Raw genomic sequence first — 19779 nt, forward strand, 5'->3', positions numbered from 1 at the left:
CTGTAGAATTTTAAACTTTTTGTTTACATGCAATTTCTTCTTCCTGCTGTTGCTGCACACCATAGTTGGTGATCTCAAGGAGCGTGGGTGTTGGGCAGTTAACCTCTGGGATATATAGGAATATATATAGCTAGCCCTGCAAAACACATGCCTTGGAATGTGAAGTACTTGATTGACCAATAATTTTTATCAGAGTCAGGCAAGACAGTTGTGAAACTGTACAGGTAGGATTTTTTTTCATTCTGTTTCCTTGCTAATGAAGGATTTTTAAGATTAATTTTCTATTATCAGTCTCACTGTACCAGTAGTATGCATAAAGAATTTACTGTAACATACCTTGAGCACACTGCAGAAGCACAATAAATTCATGCAAGTAGTCTGGACTTAAACCAGAAATTAATGTGCAGATTTAGATACTTGAAAGCTTAAGTATATGATACTTCCTGATTTGGATTTTGAGAGAGATAGGGAGAGATGAGGCACACTGCTAAACACTGTATGCCTATTAAAAATACCTTGCAGAATGGAAGCACTGTTAAACATGATTCAGGTAATGTAAATTTGCTGCTGTGTTCCAGCTGCAAGGACAAATCCCCAGCTTGCATGAATGGGCGTGTCTTCCTTGAAAAGGATCATAGAATTATAGAATAGTTTGGATTGTAAGGGAACTTTAAAGGTCATCTACTAAAACTTCACATGTAATGAGCAGGGATATTTTAAATTGTCAAGGGGTTTGGTTCCTACTGTGAGAGAGTGTGTCTGAATGCACATAAATAGCAGTACCAAACTGCATTCTTGGATGCAGATTTGATCTAATGGGTTTATTCAGCCTTTAGAAAAGTAGATACCCATATATTTGCCAGAAAACTTGCGAAAACCAGATGACTTTGCAGTACTCATACAAATAATGGCATTTGCAGAAGGATCTTCCTGTGTTAATAGAGATTGTATATGTTGTAACCTGCATAGAATTGCATCTTTTCTATCCCAAGAATGTTATCACTTCTTACTTAACAGGAAATGTTTTGACCTTTGCCCATAATTTCATCCCATTCATAAAAGGTAACTAAACTATTTGTGTTCACCAGCTCTAGCTAGGATACATTTCAAATGCACACTTTAATTTGTTTTATGTTTGTTTTTAAAAATTAAGATCACACATTTAAGATTAATTATACCAGCAACTTTTCAATTAGGCATTTTTTCAGAGTTAGAGACAAAAACTGCACTATTATGCAAATGGGTTATTTTTAAACAGTAAATAGAGAATTAAAATGAGTGAATCGTAGTAAGGTCACTCAGCTCACCTTCTGTATTTGATGAGAATGTGTTTAGTCAGGCAATAGCTGCTTTTATCTAAACAGAGTATGAAGCTACCCTTTTACTTTGTAAAAACTAATTAAAACTATCTTAACTTGCATGGGTATACTGTAAATTAATTGTCATTAAGTAGGAAGCTGAATGTCCTATCATTCATCATGCAAAAGAAAACTCCTTTCTTCTTTGTCAGATTTTTAGATTAGAAACGAGAACAAAACAATTAGCAGGAACTTGATATTAAGACTTTATAAAAATCCCCAGTAACAATACCCATGTATGCATTTAATAACAGAATACAGTGATCAGTTGGAAGTAATGCCATTTGTTTGGATCTTTCTTCTTAAGGATTTGTATGGTTATCTTAAAACTAGTCTTTCGCCTTTGCCCAATCTTGTCAAAGGAAGCAGAAGACACTTGAGTAGCTTCCCTCATTATATGCTATCAAATTCTGAGCAAGTTGACTCAACTGACTGAAAGGCTGCTGCTCATTTATCCCACACAACAACCAAATAGATACAAGCAAGACATTGTTCTTCTTTTGTAAAGCTATTCTGTCTCCTAATTGTATGCTTATACAGCATCTAGCACGGAAATTTGGAATCTCTATCCCCTCCTGTAGTGCAAATAATTCCAACACCAACATACACTGAGTTCCATACAGTATATGCAGTTTGGGGTTTTCTATTTTGCTCTGTGGTGCTGGAAAACTGATTTCAAATGGGGATTACAGGAGTGGGAGAATTGTTAATCAGAGGTAAATCTTATCCAAGGAGCAGGAGACTTCTTGAAGCTCTGAACTTCACTGTCCATTAACTGTCTAATACATTGCAGAAGACTAAAGCCAAGATTATGCGTGCTTAATTGTAATTCTTCTTCCTCATGTCCTGAATGGCATGAAAACTGGACCAAAATTTTCTCTGCTGCTATAAAGCTTTTCTACAGTTTTGGTGGCCAGAGACCCTGAGCAAGCCATGCCATCTTCTTGCTTGTCCAAAAAATGTCAGATTTGTTACCTTCAAGTATAGCGTCAAAATAGGAGTGGAGTGGGTATGGAAGTTATTGACAGCACCACAGTAGCAACAACTGAAATTACTTGCTGGGGCCGTAAAGATGTTGAATGCCAAAACTGTCTTTAAGCACTATAATTTTAAAAATCACTGTCTTCTGGGTTGATAGGTGCATTTTTCATTTGGGGAATATGTTCTGCTCTCCTAAATGAGGTTCAGTGGAACACAAACATGTTCCCTGAGGTTTCAAGAGTCCAAAGTATTAATAACCTCACTCAGATTTACTCTTGTCTGTCCTCACTCAGAACAGGAGTTTTCTCTTTTTCAAAGGTATTTGATAATGACCTACTCCTTTTGTCGTTAGAGACTCTGACCCAGCTGACCTAAAGAGTTTGGGCAGCTGTGGTGCGTTGACCTTGGCTGGATGTCAGGTGCTCACCAAACTGCTCTATCAGTTCCTCTTCTCAGCTGGATGTGGGAGAGAAAACCAGATTGAAAACAACTGGTAGGTTGAGATAAGGCAGTTTACTCAGGCAAAAGTGAAAGATTGCATGTACAGAAGCAAAGAGAAAACAAACAATTTTATTCTCTACTTCCCATAAGCAAGCAATGTCTGTGCACTTCCTGGGAAGTGGGGTTCCAGCACATGGAGGGGTTGCTCTGGAAGGCAAATATTGTAATGAATGAATGTTCCCTCACCCGCTCCTTTTCTTAGCCATTATGTCTGAGCTGACATCATATGGTGTGGAATATCCCTTTGGTCAGTTTGGGTCAGCAGGCCTGGTTGTGTCCCCTCCCAGGATCTTGCTGACTTCCAGCCTACTGATGGGGAGAATGTGGGAAGACAGTGCTGTGCCAGCACTGCTCAGCAGCAGCCAAAACTTCTTTGCAGCTGCCACTGCAAAGCACAGCACCGTGAGAGCTGCAGTGGGAAAAAATGAATGTCATCTCAGCCAGACCCAAACACCAGCCTGGAGAGTTAAGCCAGAATGAGAAGCTTTGGACTAGGTTTGGTTTCTGTTTGTCAAAGCACAGTTGCAGAATGAGGGTGGAGTATCAAAGCCATTCCTTCTCTTATCCTGATGATAGATTTATCATTTTGAAAACTAAGACAAAATTTATGATAAACTTTTATAAAGTGAAAACAAAGTTTTTACACATCTGTAAGCAGAAGGCAGAAGGAAAAGAAAGAAAAAAGGTTTTACTTTAAAGCCATCCCCTCTGTCCCATGTTCATAGTCTTCAATAAAGACCAGTGCCTGAGACATGTTCAAAGAAATTTGATTTAAAGGAAGGGAGTAAAAAAGGTTTGATGAAGTTTGATTTAAAGGGATGGAATAAATGATACATGTCTGAAGATTGCCTTATAAATGATTAAGCAATGCTAAAAACTTCAACTCAGAAATCAAATTCATGGACAAATTTGCTGGATGGCATATTCCATTTTTGAAATTTATGATGGAGATAGATATCTGTTATTTTAGAATTGATCTCCACGTCAGAATAAGATCTTTTCTTCTGACACCTACTGGATTTTTTGTTGGCACACTCGAGTCTTTACTCTCTACTAGTGACTTTTTATTTCTATAATGTCTAGTCATAAAGGGTGACATTTTTAAGTAAATCTTCACTGTCAACTTCCATTTGCGTGGTTTGCCAAAGCTGGTGTTTTTTTATCAGCACTTCCACAGAGGTAAATGGATTTTTAGTGAATTGGTGCTCCTTCATTTTCTGATTTTAAAGCATTATTGAGTAGGGAATGTAATACTTTAGTGGGAGAGCACTGTGAGCAGATGAACACCTCAAATTGCTAAATAAATATTGATGTGTTTGTTTTTTAAATAAATGCTGGGCAAGGCTGGAAAGTTTGGTTTCGTATTCAGAGGCACGGACAAATTGTGACCTACTCCTTTTTATAGTAGCATACTAACAAATTCATGTTATGCTGAATGAATGGTTAAACAAATGTCCTGTAATGAGTGGCCAGCTCATGCTAAAGACTTTTTAGGCATGTGAAATCTAATTAAACCACAAAGATAGGGTGAAACAGTAATTCCATTCAATTGTATTTTCAGTTTTAGAAGTTGTGGCCCCCCTTGAATTGAATCCCTGCCTCCTGTGCTCAAACTCGGTAGAGCTCTTGCCTGGCTGAAGCAGAAATGTTCCCTTTTTGCAGGATCCTGCAAAATCTCCCTTAGGAGATTGTTCCTGTCGTAGGTAGATGGAGGGGGCTGCTGAATTCCCAGAGCTAGATGGGGCCTGAAACAGGTGCTGCCTGGAGGAAGAGAGGAAGCCTGAGACTACTGTATGCATGGCTCAACCCCTGGCACTGCCCCTGACAGGAGTGTCTTTCTCCATCTCTGGCCACAGGTCTGGTGCATCTTGTGGGGACACAGGGATGCCCTGGCAGCAGCTGGCAGGCAAGGTGAAGGTGTAGCAGCAGTGGGAGACATGCAAGAGCCATAGCATGACTTAGGCAAGGGGTAAAGGAGACTGGTTCAGTCCAGAAAGGGTGAGGAGGAGGGAAGTCTGTACAGTTCTTGAGACTGTGCAGGACGCTGCAGGGAGTATAAGGTCTGCACTTAGCTATGCCCTTGTAAAACCATGATAAAGCACTTGAATTGTATCCTCATCTGGGGTAAATTACATTACAAGCACTAACTTCAGAGGCATTGTTTTAATTCATTCCAGCTGAACAGTCAGTAGAGAAGAATTGTGGATAAAAGATGCAAGTGCAAATTACTACTATTTTTTTTTTTACTGTGACGTGTATGTTGTATTTCCTTGTTAGATATATTGCAGTTTCTTATAGCTGCTGATCATTGTTGTTTCTTATTTTAGCACAAGTAAAAGATCTCTGCCTTTGAAAGACATGAAGCACAGCACTAATAAAATATCAGACACAGTACAATAGCAAGCTCCTGAAAAGGAGATAAAGCAGATTACAAAAAAATAGCATGTGGTAGGTTTTACAAATAAATTAATGGCTATACCTAAATTTTAAATGATTAATCAAGGGCTTGAATATTCATTAAAAGGCTGAAGCTGTATGGACTAAGGCTTATTCTGGAGACAGAGAAGGAAGGAACAAACTCTGTATTACTGAGATGCCAAAGAGGATAAGGATTATAAATGGAGATCTGATCATACAGTCACAACAGCAATTAAATGGCAGCCCTGGATACTGTATTAAAATCTTGGCTAGCATGCACAGAAAGAAGGGAAACCCACTCAGGTGTGTAAGAAATCATACTAATAGATTCTAATCTAGCTCTGATCTTGAGATGAGTCTAATTAGAGTAATTTGGGCTCTTCTCCTGGTTATTGTTAGACATGTAAGCTTAAATACCCTGCAAAAAAGAAAGATTCTGGGTGCAAAGATGTTAAGAAAGGCAGACCTGTACTGGATGCTTGTGGCCAACTGTGAATTGTTAGCAAGTTAAAGAGAATGTCGGGGACTCTAGGAGAAGTAGCTGTAAAGTTTGATGCAGCTGTAAAGCTGCATCAAACCCAAGACGTGCATGACCCTGGCTGTCAGGATCATTAGGATTCAGTCCTTTACTACAGGTTAAAGGGATTAAAAAGGTAGAAGCAGCAGTACTGTTAAAGGAAATTGTTCAGTGTGCAGTGGGGAAGCTAATTCTCTCCTTACACTCAACCAAGATAGAAAATAATTAAATAAAGGCAATAAATGTAAGGTGATATATCTTCTGTCAGGACTGCAGAGAGTTGGGATGACATGGTAAAATAGATCAGAAGAGGTAGAGATTTTCAGAACAGGACATAAAATTTAGAAACATAATGTTTATTTATTTAAGTGGTATCTGCATGTTTGCCTTCACTTTGCTGCTTTGAAAATCTAATCTCCATTTTTAAAGAAATTTAGCTGTCGTAGGCCCCTATACACCCCATCGCAGGAAAAGAATATCATAGGATCTTGGACAAATTCAAATAAAGCCTACTGTTTCTCATTTTAATGCTCTGAATGTCAATCTGAATTCTGCTGATAGAGCTGGCCCTTTTAGTGTTTGTTTCAGTCCTGATTTTTAGTTTTATATCAAATACCTGGCAGAATTATGGTCAACAGAGGGAAAGCTGCCTCTTCATTTCTATACTCTATTTGACATGTGTAGGTTTGGCTGTATGTATTAAAGTGTTGTAGGTTTGGGCTTGCTGGTATCCCAGATCTGAACCACTGCCTCATTGCTCATGGTTGAATTAATGATGTGAATGTCTAAGAAGCCATCACATTCATAAATCACTAGAAATGAGAGGGATAACGCATAAAAGTCTTTTCCTTTTGTTTAGTCATTTATCATTTTGCTTGCACATTAATAAACAGAACTCCCCTGAGGTAAGCCATAGGAAGAAAGATTTTTCTTCCTAATTTTCCTCAATCGTGGCCAGTAGATCACAAATGAAGAAAGCGGGCTTGTCACAGTGTGCTGGTGTCTCCCTCTACCCATGACTGATAACAAATAAATCCGATGAAGTGCCCTGGTGGATAATTATTTGTGTTTACATAACAGGCGCCAGGTTTCCGAGTCCGAGGTTGTCAGCTAGACCGAGCCGAAAGCGCACGCTGTCCATATCCCCCCTGTCTGACCACAGCTTTGACCTTCAGACCATGATACGGACATCTCCAAATTCCTTGGTCACAATTCTCAATAATTCTCGTAGCAGTTCGTCAGCCAGTGGTTCTTATGGCCACTTATCTGCAAGTGCAATAAGGTAAGAATTGTATTTGCTACCTGAATTGCATATTCTCATTTATGTGTCACACACACCCAAATATTAATGTATACTCACATTTTTAAGTAACTTGTGGGGTGGGGGTTTTTTTTGTGAATATGGTACATTTTGCAGTTTTTATAATGTATATTCATCGGAGCTTAATTTAAGGTGTAAAATTATTTTTTTCTTGTTCAGAAAGGTAGCCACAAGGAACTTTTTGGCCTATGATTGTCCAGTGCTGGTAATGTTTTGTCTAACCAGCAGGAACAGTGTGTGTTTGTGTGTCCAGTAATCTGTTTTCAGAGAAGAAACTCTAGGATAGGTTTGTGACTTAAGTCACTTGGTTTCTTCTGCCCATAGATATGGTGGACAGTGAAATGTTCCTACATTACAATCATCAGAAAGTAAAGAAGAGAAATATGGTACTGTTCAATCCAAATGTTTGGCTTTAACTTTTGGGTATTCAAAAGTTGTTTTTTTTTTCCCATGTATTGAAAGATTTGAAATTCTCTGGCTAATTTTTTTTTATTGGTACCAAGGAAGTAATGTCATCAGAAATACTGTGATTTTCACTTGGCTGCTTCACTTGTGTGTGCAAGAAAACAGTCAGGAACGGTTGTTCTGGAGGCAGAAGAGCAGAGTAGCAAATGAGATGGACAGAAGTTATACAGAAAAGGGAAGCAAATAGGGCACAAAAGTGAGGGAACTAAAGGAATAATGTAAAAAGAAAAAAAGGAGAGGAAGAAAATCAAGAACTGCAGCAGGAAAAATGGAGATGCAACTGCAGAACATGTTTGTATTTGCGGTATGGCTATATGTTATCTGAGAAAAACTCCTTTGGTATTCTAAAAAAAATCCCCCGCCTCTCCAAAGTGTCAGAAAATATTGGGCTTGTATTTATAACCCTTGAAGTGTGCTTCTGGGCCCTGGATTAAAAGCAGCTTCCACCTTCAATTTGCAATGAGGCAAAGGAATAAGTCCCTACATCAGTTTATTGAGATGAGGCACCCATTTTTAGGCAAGGCTCAAAAACATTACCAAGGTCAGGCCCCTTTATGGGCCATTCACTTAAAAAGTCAGACTTGATGAGCCTCGTGGGTCCCATCTAACTCAGAATATTCTGTGAAATCTGTGAAATGCCTCTGTGGCAAAAATGACACATTTACAGCTTTGAAAATAGGCTATGGGGGTTTTTACTCATGTAGAAGACAGGGCACAGAACTGGTTTGTTAGAAACCATGAGCCTGACAAATTCTGAGAGCGACAGCACTGCAAATATTGGTATTAGTGTAGGTGCTGTGTTTTCCTTTTTTTACACTTTTAAATAGTCGTGCTTGGTAGCTCTGATGTACTTGAGTAGCTGTGTGGTATTTCACAGGTACAGGTATTGCTCTCAATACAGTTTGGCAGTCAGCGGAGCCATGGTCCCAGTTATGAAGCTCCTTAATGAGGAATGTGATTTATGTCAATGGCTGGCAGCCGTGGAGGTGTGCTATCTGCACTGTCATTAAGATAGGATGGCACTTAATAACTAAACTCCTTTCCCATAGCTTGCAACTGTGGTAAAGCAAATAGTAAGAAAGTTGGCATAGTCTCCGTAGTGGAGTAAGTCTTCTCTCCTTTTACTCTTCCAAAGCAAAGCTGGAGTCAGATGAATGGTTTTGTTGAAGACAGTTGTGGAACTGGAGGGAGTTGTGGGCACAGACTGAGTAAGGATGCTAGGAGTCTTCAAAGTGAGTCTTGTGGACTGGTGTCACTGAAGAGAGCAGTGCTTGTGTGACTGAACCTGTGGTTGACCAAAGGTTTCAGCCCTTTCTGATTATACTTCCCAGGAATGCATAAGTCAAAATTTCACATAATTTTGAATTAAGATTTTTTTAATCATTTTTATTAGAATATGTCCATTCACCATGCACAGTTGGAAATGTACACGTCCATTCTTCCCAACTGAAAGGAAGGAAAGGGAGAGCTCTTCTTCCTGCTTTGCAACACTCACCTCTGTTGATGCCTTTTAACTTCTGTGTGAACCTGTCTATATAAACCAAAATAAACACTGATGTAAGATATTAAACCCAAACCACATTTCATTGCCTTAATAAATTCCAAGACTAAATGCCAGCAGGACTGTTGACCTAATTTAATATTCACTGTCTTGCAAATAATGCATTCAGCACAAGAACTGTTGCGTTGAATAAAACCATAGATTCATCCCATTTGATATCCTATCAGCAACTGTGATCAAAGTCTAGAAAAAAAACATTTCCTGGTGTAAAATCCCAGCTTCTGGAAACTTGTAGGTTAACATCACTGGAGTTGCTGCAAGAAAATGGTACCATTCAGCAAGCCACTAGATGGAATTGCAAGACAGAAAGAATTTCTACTTTTGATAGTATCAGTAGCATAAGCTATACTTAACATTACACAGTCCTTCTACATCTTGGTATTGTTTCCTATGTTTTTTAACTTAGTCCAAGTAGTTTACACTTGACAGCATTTTTCATGGTAAATACCTGTCTAATGCTGAATATTTCCAAAAAATATTGGCAAGGTTATTAATTTATTCAAATGAAGTTAGGGAAAAAGATATTTAACTCTACAAACTAGAAGAACTATTGCCTTTTTACTGGGAAGCTGAACTTTGCCAAGAATGTTGCCTAGATGATGTAGATGTAATCTATGCTGTTCTTGAGAAATTGTCCCATTTAGTCAAGTGATAAGCCCTTAAGAGGTTTCTATTAGCATGTGTTAAATAAACTAAGCACTCGGCATGTTCCAGTCCAGGGCCCACAGATAGGGAGGAGGACCTTTCCCTGCAGCTGCAGTTCTGGTCCCTCCTTGGGAAGCCTGTGGAGGCTCAGCTGTCTGTCCAGCCATAACAGTTTTGTGAAACAGAAAGCAGTCTTTAGAGGAAACAGGAGTCAGCCCAGAAACTGTACAGGCTAAGCAAGTTGGCACAAAATGCCTTTCTATAACACAACATAGACTTGCAGCAGAAGAAAGAAAAGGCTGCAAAATAAAGCACACAGAAGCCGCTCATTCAGAGAATGGAGGTACTGCCCCCTTGTGATTGTGCTCTGATACCATCTTTAACTTCAGGGTTCCACAGTATTTATAGGGCCCCTGTCTTCTTCAATGCACAGCCTGAACAGCCTGAGCATCCTCTGTGGATCAGTGAGAGCCGCAGGACACTGTCTCACTTTTCCAAGGCAGCCTAAAAAGGAGGGAGCCTTGTACCTGGTTGTTTGCTGCCTGGAGGGTAGATTGTGCTCTTGCAACACAATTCCAGACTGATGCTGGGCAAACTGAACTAGTCAGAAGTGACCACCAGGCTCAGTTTGTCTTCTGCAGTCCCAGCCCACCACTCTTAATTTTGCAGAGGAGTCAAATTGCTCACAGCCATGACTTGAAGATACTGACAGCTGTTTTGAACATTTCGTCTACTGTGTCATGTTAACTAGCCCAGACCTTCTTGCCTGAAATTGGGCAACCACAAAGAGTGACATTTTTACTTCCATCTTTCTTTGATTCATGTTCCTGTGCAAAATGGAACCTCAGAGGGAGGTTGAAAGCATTAATGTTTTGTGAAGCAATTAGATTATACAGTGATGAGCACAGTGGAGAAGCTCAGGAGGGTGTCAGTAATTATTTAGTCACTGATGGTTTAAATACAAGGGAAGGAAGGCCTATGGGCATTACTCTGGGCACAGAGAAGAAAAGTAACAGAGGGCCTCTTGCTGAAGAGTGTGTCTTGTGGACTGAATGAGTTAAGAATCATGCAGAGGGGGAAAGGGGTGTGCTGTCACATAACTAAAAGCTGATGAGTCAGCACATGAAGATATGGGCAGGTTTACTTCTGGTATGTTTAATTTGTGGGTTCAATGCTCTTTTACACCTGTTTTTGCAAAGATACTATTTGTGTTAAGAAAGTGTCTCGAGGACCTCACTGGCTAAAAAAAGAGGCTGAAAGAAGAGGCTGAAAGATTACATCCTGTGCTTCGTGCAGCTTTTCTGCATTGGATCCTCTGTATGAGCCCTGTGGGATGCTGAGGATGGAATCAGGTGAAAAGAGCCACATTTTGGTCTCTGTTTGTACAAAGTCAAGCACAGAAGTGCTCTGGTCTTTGACATGGGTACTACTGTAGATCGAATAATAAATACTAGTAGTTCAGCACAATCCAGAGAGAGCTCTGCTGGGCGGGTGCTGTGCCATTGTCAGCTGGCAGTATAGTGCTGTATCCTGACTACTGGCTGAGTACTTGAAAAGGAGATGACGCTCCTGCTGACAGCTAATAGTGGATCTCCTTTTGCACACCAGGTAGAGCTTCTACTTTGTGCATTAGAAAACACCTGGTTTAGGTCTCAGCTGGGAGAGATTATTCAGAAAGGAGATGTGTGAAAGAGCATCAAATGAGGATAATCCTTCATTTGACATTTACTCATTTGGTTACCTGCCTCAGTCCTGCAGTGCAGCACCCCTGCTATTAATCCTTTGTCAAGACCTACTTAATATTATATCTGCTACCTGTAACAATTATTAGACTTTGCACTTCAGTAGCACTTCTTTTTGAGAGACAGCATGGTTTAGAGTGAGTATAGAGGGGGTAATCACTTCCCATGATATTAAGAGTACTGATTCAAAACCTTTACAAAAGATTAACTGGTCTTTAAAAAACAAAGGAGTCTGGGACTTCATGTTCTATAAGATTTTAAATTTAGAACCTCTAGTCCTTTGGCAATGCTGTGATACCAAAATTACAAAGTCAGTTTTCAGAAACTGATCTGAATTCCCTGTCAGATCCAAGGTGTTTAAGTCAGTAGTTCTGCCTACTACAAGTGACTTTCTTTGGTTTAGGCAGATATAACTGTGAATATAACTTAGCCATCTCATAACCTGTGAAAATTCAGTTTCATGTGAGCACAGGAGCCCTTTGGGATCTCCTTGAAGGTTTGAAAGACACAAAGAAAACACAGTAGCACTTTATTTTTTCCTCCATGTGCTGCCCTGATAGCATCAGAACAATTAACATAGTGTGGTTAATTACAGCCAGACCCTGGCTGCTCTGGCTCCTGTAATTTTGCTCTGTGTTGATCTGAAGCATCAGGGAACGGTGGCAAGAATACTTTCACAAAGAGCACTAGAAAGGGATAGCCAGGTTTGTAGAGTGAGCTTAGACAGCAATGGATGATTGTTGTATAACAAGTCAGTGCATTGCACCTAGAGATGAGTGACTAGGTAATAATTTTTCCAGTTTTCATTTGCAAACACAAAGAGAAAATAAAGAGAAAAATAAAAATAGAGTTAAGATATCCCAATGAAAAAAAGTTATCAATAGGGGAAAGGGAAACGTCTCTTTAGCAGAGAGCCCAACAGTCTAATTATATATTCTATTAAAAAAAAAAAAAAAAAAGAAAAAAGGAAAGAGTATCCTTTTATCAGGTTTAAATTACCCAGTTTTTGAATTTAACAGAATGTCTCAGTTATAAGACAGGAAGTCTTCATGTTCTCAATCCTTCTTCTTTATTCAATATTTTATATATTCTTATTATGTCTCCTCTTATTAATCTCCTTTCTGATGTTGTTTTCAACCTGCTCCTTAGAGTTCTTGCATTGTTTTTTCTGCTGATATTGTTTGAAAGTCTCCTTCTACTACATGCAATGATATTCTAGGGGAGGAGCAGCAATTTAAATGCACCATGATTTTTTCTGGTTTTTTCTCCACCCAATTGTTTTAACATGTTTTTGCCATAGCTTCATGTTGATCAAATTTTCATTCCTTCGTTGAATTCTGCATTGAGACAAGCAAGTGCTTCTTGCATTTGTCTCAGTTAATTTAGAACCAGTGTATGAGTAGCTCTGACTCCATTTCAGTATCGATATGTATCTTGCTATCAGTATTGCTCATTCATCTAGCATACTGGGCTCTGAAGATAACCACTTAGCTTTCACCATGCTGCTCAAAATAATTTTGTCACATATGCAGATATAATTTTTTCATTTCTCAGCGCCATGCCCAGATTGCTGACAATTGCACTATGAAACAGAAGACCCCATCTGAGGATTTGAATCTAACCTTTACTTAAATCTAACTACTTAATTCTTAGCTTTGATTTGTGTTATAGACTGTAAGTTGCAAGTTTGTATATTTCTGTAATTGTATTTGTGTAAAAGGACAGGCTCAAATGCTGGATAGTGAAATTAAAAAGGACATGTTTAGCATAGCACAGGTAGAACAAAATACATTAAAAACAATGTTTTGCAAGAAACTCATATGATAGGATGTATAGGATAAAGAGTTTGTTAATTATGTTAGCAATATATGTGTTTTGTTGTTTTATTATCACTCATTGGGATCTGCCTGAGATGCAGCGCTGACTTTGACTGAAAGCCTTTCTTACATTAAAAGCTTTCTAATTAATTGCATGCAACATGTAAATGAAGGCTTTGTTTCAGTTCAGACTGAGTCAAATTGTAACCCCACTGAAACAGGTCTTACTATAACTAGACCTTCACATATGTGCAACACAGGGCTTTATTCTCCATGGTCACACATGGTACTGTGGTTAATCTAGGGAAGGGAAAATAATGTTCTATCCTGCAATAATAGCTTCATTTCATACCTTCTTTCCAGAAATATGAATGGAAGAGAAGTGCCACAAAGTGAATAAAAGAGAAATTCATCAGTATTACAGAAAGTTGCATCTATATCAGGCTCTGTGAAAATGTAACCATGCAGCTAGTAGATTATAGGAGGGTGACATTCAGGGAGATTGTTTCAGAGGTCACTTATATCTTGCATTAGAAAGTGGTAAATGTTTCTCACCAGAAACATGAACGGCAAGAATTCTGCCTTTGGAAAGTGTAAAATCTAAGGAGCTGAGCTACATAAAGAATGCAGGCTACACAGGCACATATTGCATGCACATTTGCATGTACAGGTGCACCTGTATACAACTGAGATTATGTATATATGCCTGTAAATCTGTATGTAACAGATCTTGTAATTAAAAGTCCATTTGAAGCAATTTGCTCTAGAATAGTTCAGTGGTACTAAAAGAGTTTAAACTCATTCATTGAACCCAGAGCAATATTAGTTCCAGGAAAGTTCTCAAGCCAATACAAGTGTGCTGGAGTTTAGCACTTCACTACTTCATTTTCAGACCCTAAAAGCAAGTATTAATTAGCACTTTGAATGTAATAAATTAGAAGCCTGAAAGTGCTTAGCCATGAATTTAATTCAAAATTATGTTTGCTAGAAGTGGCATGAACTTGCATGGAGGAAGCACAGATAAATTATGCAAGTTACCATTAATACAAAGTCCAGTTAGGATACTAGGGATTCCTTCACAGGAATAATCCAGTGAGGAGGGCAAAGCTGACAGTGCTGTCTGAGCACATAAGGTTAATCAGTGTGGCCCCATTGCTCTCAGTGAACTGAAAGATACTCTGGATATGGCAATGTATTCATGAAGAAAAATTTCACCTAACCTAGCAGATAAAACAGAATAGATAATAAGGCAAGCTGAAGAGAAAGTACAAACTACAGAGTCTGTTAATTTTAAACTAGTAATAGAAAAGTAAAAAAACCCCCAAAAACGGGCAATGATGTATGTGAATTAAATGATTGTGCAATGATAGTTATTATCTGATGGAAACTGGAAAATGGAAAAAATACATGCTCTACTTTATTAGATGCAGAATATGTCTTTTTACCAATTCATTTAGATGACTTGTCTCTAAGTTAATGATTTTTAATGCAATGTGTCAACATTACAAATACAAAGGGATATTTGAAACTTAGTCATTTTTGAAATATTTTTTTCAAAGGATTGCAAGTCTTGTATCTGCATTCAAGATCACACTATGTCTGTTTTATAGTCAATGTTTGGTATTGTTTTCCAATGTACTTGAATAGCAAGCTATAAAACTAATGATGACTTTTCTGCATTGCCTGCTCAAACCACAGTGTTATCAGTTAAAAAATTCAGGGAGAGGAACAGAATTTAAAGCACAATTTTTTATTAGTAAAAGTATTACATATATGTGGGTAAATTGCTCCAAACAGAAGTGCATTTTAAAGTCTCTCTTCCTGTAATGCTGTTTGGGTTTTGGTTTGTGTCTAAGATGGTTGAAACAGTAAGAGTTTCACAAATCTCTTCATGGCTGCAAGGTTGCCAAGTGATTTGTCACTTGTGTGTCCTGAGCAATTTGTCAACATTCACTCTAGCAGGTTGTTGCCATGAGGAAAAGTAGAGGACAGAGTTGGAAACTTCTTTTCACTCACTCCTGTGTGTTTACAAGGAACGTACATAATTCCTGTTTCTACCAACTTGAACGACAGGAGACAGTTTTCTCTCATGTTTTACTGGTTGTTTCTTATCTTCTTCATCCTGTCTAAGCAGAACTCACAAGCTTGTTTTCTTCTACACCTCTGCTGAGGTCTAACTATGAGTTTGTCCTGCTGACTGTCCATGACTTTTCACAGAGTATGCAGTGTTCATGGCTGCATCTTATACATATACATTGTTCCATCAGAAGATCTATATCAACTTCTATGAAGTCAGCTTATGCAGATCCCCTCAGCACCCATGGCTCAGCTCCCAGCCATGCTTACAGATGTCCTGTATTTTGAACAGTGGCTCCTACGTGGCAGTTTATCATGGGATGAATGAAGCTGTTTCTTTTATTAGGTTTTATTTTTTAAGCAAACTATCTGAGCATGTGAAAAGCAGTATTTGACTGCTGTTAACTCATGACTTGTATTATGACATACTTCAGTTGAGATTACTGTGTCTGTAAGACCCTGGCTTTAGGACAGCACTTAAGGACTTGCTAAAGTCAGTCTCTTTTCAGAAGTATTTAAGAGGTGCTTTCCTGAACAGTAGCTGGGTCCGTCCAAACAGTAAAGTTGCTTGTTTGCCTCTTAACAACTTTCTTAAGCAATTTATAATGACTTTGAAAATGTAAATTAAAAGCTAAAGGTGAAATCCTGGCCTGGTCTAAGTAAAAGATAAAAACATCACTGAATTCAGTGAGTCCGGATATTCTTCCATCAACAGTTTCCTACTAACCCTGATTTCTCCGTTTCCCTTGCCCACAGGCTTCATGCAACTCTTAAGAGATAATGAGACAACGTGGTGACACCTGTACCTATTTGAGCATGAGTATTACATATATCATGGGTAAATTGCTCCAAACAGAAGTGCATTTTAAAGTTAACTAGGTGTTATCCTAGTTTGTGATGATCAGCTTTAGTGAACAGAAAGGCAGTCCACCTACAAATTACATAGCCTTTTCTTGAGCTGGGGTCCTTTTCGGAGGGATTTGCATATTGGTCTGTCTGCTGTAGGTCCCTGATGGCAAGAACAAGTGGTGGAGGCTGTAGAGCAAACAGGGAGTGCCAAGGCTTTTCCACAAGTCAGGAAGAGCCTGCATGCATCCTTGCAGTGCTGGTTGCACCCTCCCTCATGAAGCGAATGTTAAAATTGTGAATGCACCACCCAGACATCAAAGACCCTTCAAAGGCCAAAAGGCTTGAAGCCCTCTCCTGCCCCATGATCTAGATGGACACAGTGTGTCTCACTAAACCCCAAGTTCCTGTCCAGTGACCTATTCTGCATTGTTTTATTTCAAAATATGTTGGGCAGTTGGGATACAACAAGGACAAGCAAAGAAAAAGATCAGAGGCCTGAAAAATTATATGTATGCGTTGAAATAGAGTTCACCTGTTTTTTCCAGGCTGGACAGGAAGAAGGTATAGAAATAATTGAAACTATTTTAAAAAGAAAAGAGAGGAAGGGGAAGGCAAATAATGAGTGCTGTGTAGAATAGCAAAGCTTTGGATCATAAGTTGACACAGGAAATATTTAAGATAAAGGATAGGAAAGAAAATTTAAATATGGTAAACATAATATGGTTCTATGTGAATAAATAAAGACACCCCAAAGCAAAAAAATTATCTTTCTGAAGTTTAAAAATGAAGAAAAAAATAACTAAAAACATCAGAAATACCCCACTGGGTTAAACTAGAGGTGTTACTCTAGTTAGTGTGTCCCTCATGGTTCAGACAGGGATTCTATTTAAGAAGCACATGAACCCCTTGCTTATTCACTTTTGTTCTCTTAGTGCTCTCTCAGCATCAATGTTCTTTAGGTTAGCAACCCCAAAGTATACACTCTTGCTTTTTCCCTTCAGTATTTCAGTATGGACCTGTTGTCTTTGGATTTGTCTAGTCACATATGAACCTGCTGGCTAGGTCTGCAGCTGTTCTAAAAGTCCACAAATGCTTTTTTTTTACTCTTTCAAGTTGTTCCCCTATGTCTTTCATTAAATGCTCCCTCATTAACATGCTTGGGAAGCTCTTGTCCTAAAACCTTGCAAAGGCAGAACCAGAAAGGGGAAAGCACTCAGATACTTGTGCAAGATTTACATGCATGAGATCTTGCAGAACTTTGCATTTTATAACCCAAAGAGGATGCCTTCAGAGTTTTTGGGAAGAAAATCACTGTGATACAGTGAAACAGTCCTTGCAGTATTTACAAAATTGGAATCTCCTCAGCATTTTTGCCTTCTTAGGCACACCTATGCAATGTATAAGAAAGAAGGATTTTTTCCTGACTTTAATTCACAGATGTTTTGTGGTAAATTCTGCAGCTGTGACCAGAAACTGGACGACCTTGTTAGGAGGACAGCCACAAACTAGCCACAAAATTTGGTTTTGATTATAATGTCTGTTCTTCTTCTTGAAGTCTGTTCTTTAAAATTTGATGTGCTCATGTAATTGCAATGTAGTCCACTGCCCTGCGTTACCTCCAGTGAAGAGGGTTTGAGACTTTGCAGATGAGGAGAAGAGAGACAGACAGACAGAATGACAGAGAGACACAGAAGCCCACAGTATGATAAAATAAATGATATCACTTATGAGCTTTTCTGTCAGTGCACATGAGTTATTGAATGCTTAAGCAGAAATATTGCATGTTTCTTCTAACCCTTTTTCCTCATAAAATTCAACAACTAAAAATATAACTGGCATGAAATTTTTAGCGGCCATACATGCTTTCATCGTCTTTTCTTTTTCTTTTTAGTTTAAAATCTATAACAGAAATACAAATGAAATTCCCGCCAGTGGTGTAAATTTTCATATTTCAGTAGATAGATGGAAGGAAAAGATTCATAGTTCATTTACATTTCTGTGAATTCAAGAGTTTTTAGAAGTGGCTGGTGTTTTGGAAAACATAAACAATTGGGGCAGTATTCTCATCTTCTGGTGTCTGGATTTTGGAAGCATTGAGCTCTCCTTTTCTGAAATGCAGCCTCTTAAAACTGTCTTAAAAGAAACTTGACTCAAAATGAGACCTCTGGAACTACTCATTGTTTTTGAAAAACCGGTGTTAGTTTTAGTAGTTCCGGAGTCTCAAAATTACTACTTTCAGGTCTTGTTTACTGGTTTTGGGCATAAATTTTAGGTGGTTCACTGCTGCACATTTATAAGTGGACATGATTGAAACAACTGGAGAAAGGGCAGCTGGTGCCACTGTTCACCATTCCTGCTGATGCTGGCCGTCTGGCTAAGAAGCAGTGTGAACTTGGTAGGGCCAGCAGGAGGACATATGGCTGCTGGTCAAGGCAGAGGGATCACATGGGGCTCTGGGCTACAGAGATCCCCCTTCCATCCTGTATTCAGGAGTTGCTGAACAAAATGCAGTGAAAAACTTTGGGAAGGAGGGCAGGAATTCAGGCCTTCCCCTCCCAGTAGAGCACACCACGCCAGCAAATGTTGAGGGCTTTGATTTATTTTTCTTCTTTTTGGCCCTCAGCATTAACTTTATTGTATAGTTTCTGAAAGGCAGAGAAAGACCTACCACCTTCTGTTCTCTTCAGAACCTTCTGATCTGTTCAAATCAGAAAAATCCTCAGGCTGCCCAGTGACGACATCTTGTATGCCAGTGACATTAAACCCATCCAGGTCACCTTGCCTTATGAGGAGCTCTCCAGAAACAGCTGGAGAGAATTGTTATTTGAAGGCAGCTACCTGAGCTATTTAAGAAGTCACCCTGATGGCTGAACCATTGTCTCCATTTCTGAGTTACTCCCCTTGGCTGTGCTGGCTATTCCTCTGTTCCCTCACAATCACCTTTTCATTTCATTCTGAGATGTTTGAAGTTTGGAGGTAGAGGGAATGAAGTGCAGGTTTTCAGGCTCCATAGGAAAATCCTAGTCCCTTAGACTCAACCGTTGCTGATGAGCACAGCATAAAAGAAAGATACTAAAGAAAAAAGGAGTCCTCCTTCCCTTAACACATCTGTCCAGCTGTGTCTTAATGCAACTAGTGCTGGTGTCACTGTTTTCCAGTAAGAACCTTGTGCTAAGATGATGTCTGTCTCCTCTATTGTACTTTACCATTTTGTTAATGCCTGGCTTAGCATCCTCTTTGTGGATACTGCTCGTACAGTGTGAAGACAGATGTAGGTAACAAGGGCATCTCTTGGAGGTAAAATCTATCCTTTTGGTGGAGGCCATTTCAATTTATGTAGGGAAGGGAATAGCAAGTATACTTACTTTATGTTTAAGCACTGCATTTCTTGAGTCGCACAATTGTCTTTTTACCATGTAGAGTCAGAAGGAAATTATGACAGTTGTGAACCTGGACTTGGAAAGGTAGGTATTGTGCATGGTCAAATGGAAAAAAAAACCATCAAAAAAACCCCAATACTCAACCTGT

At 38.9% G+C, this 19779-nt stretch overlaps 1 protein-coding gene across 5 annotated transcripts in view; it reads left to right on the top strand.

Moving 5' to 3' along the window:
• Nucleotides 1-19779, top strand: part of GLI3 (GLI family zinc finger 3) — a 204300-nt gene that overhangs the window by 138963 nt on the left and 45558 nt on the right. For all 5 annotated transcript variants that reach the window (XM_030265326.4, XM_030265327.4, XM_030265328.4 and 2 more), the window contains one exon: nt 6856-7057. In XM_030265326.4, coding sequence (XP_030121186.4) covers nt 6856-7057 — 202 coding nt within the window. The remainder of the gene's footprint in view (nt 1-6855; nt 7058-19779) is intronic.

The sequence above is a fragment of the Taeniopygia guttata genome, chromosome 2 (assembly GCF_048771995.1).
Source record: "Taeniopygia guttata chromosome 2, bTaeGut7.mat, whole genome shotgun sequence".
Lineage (NCBI taxonomy): Eukaryota > Metazoa > Chordata > Aves > Passeriformes > Estrildidae > Taeniopygia > Taeniopygia guttata.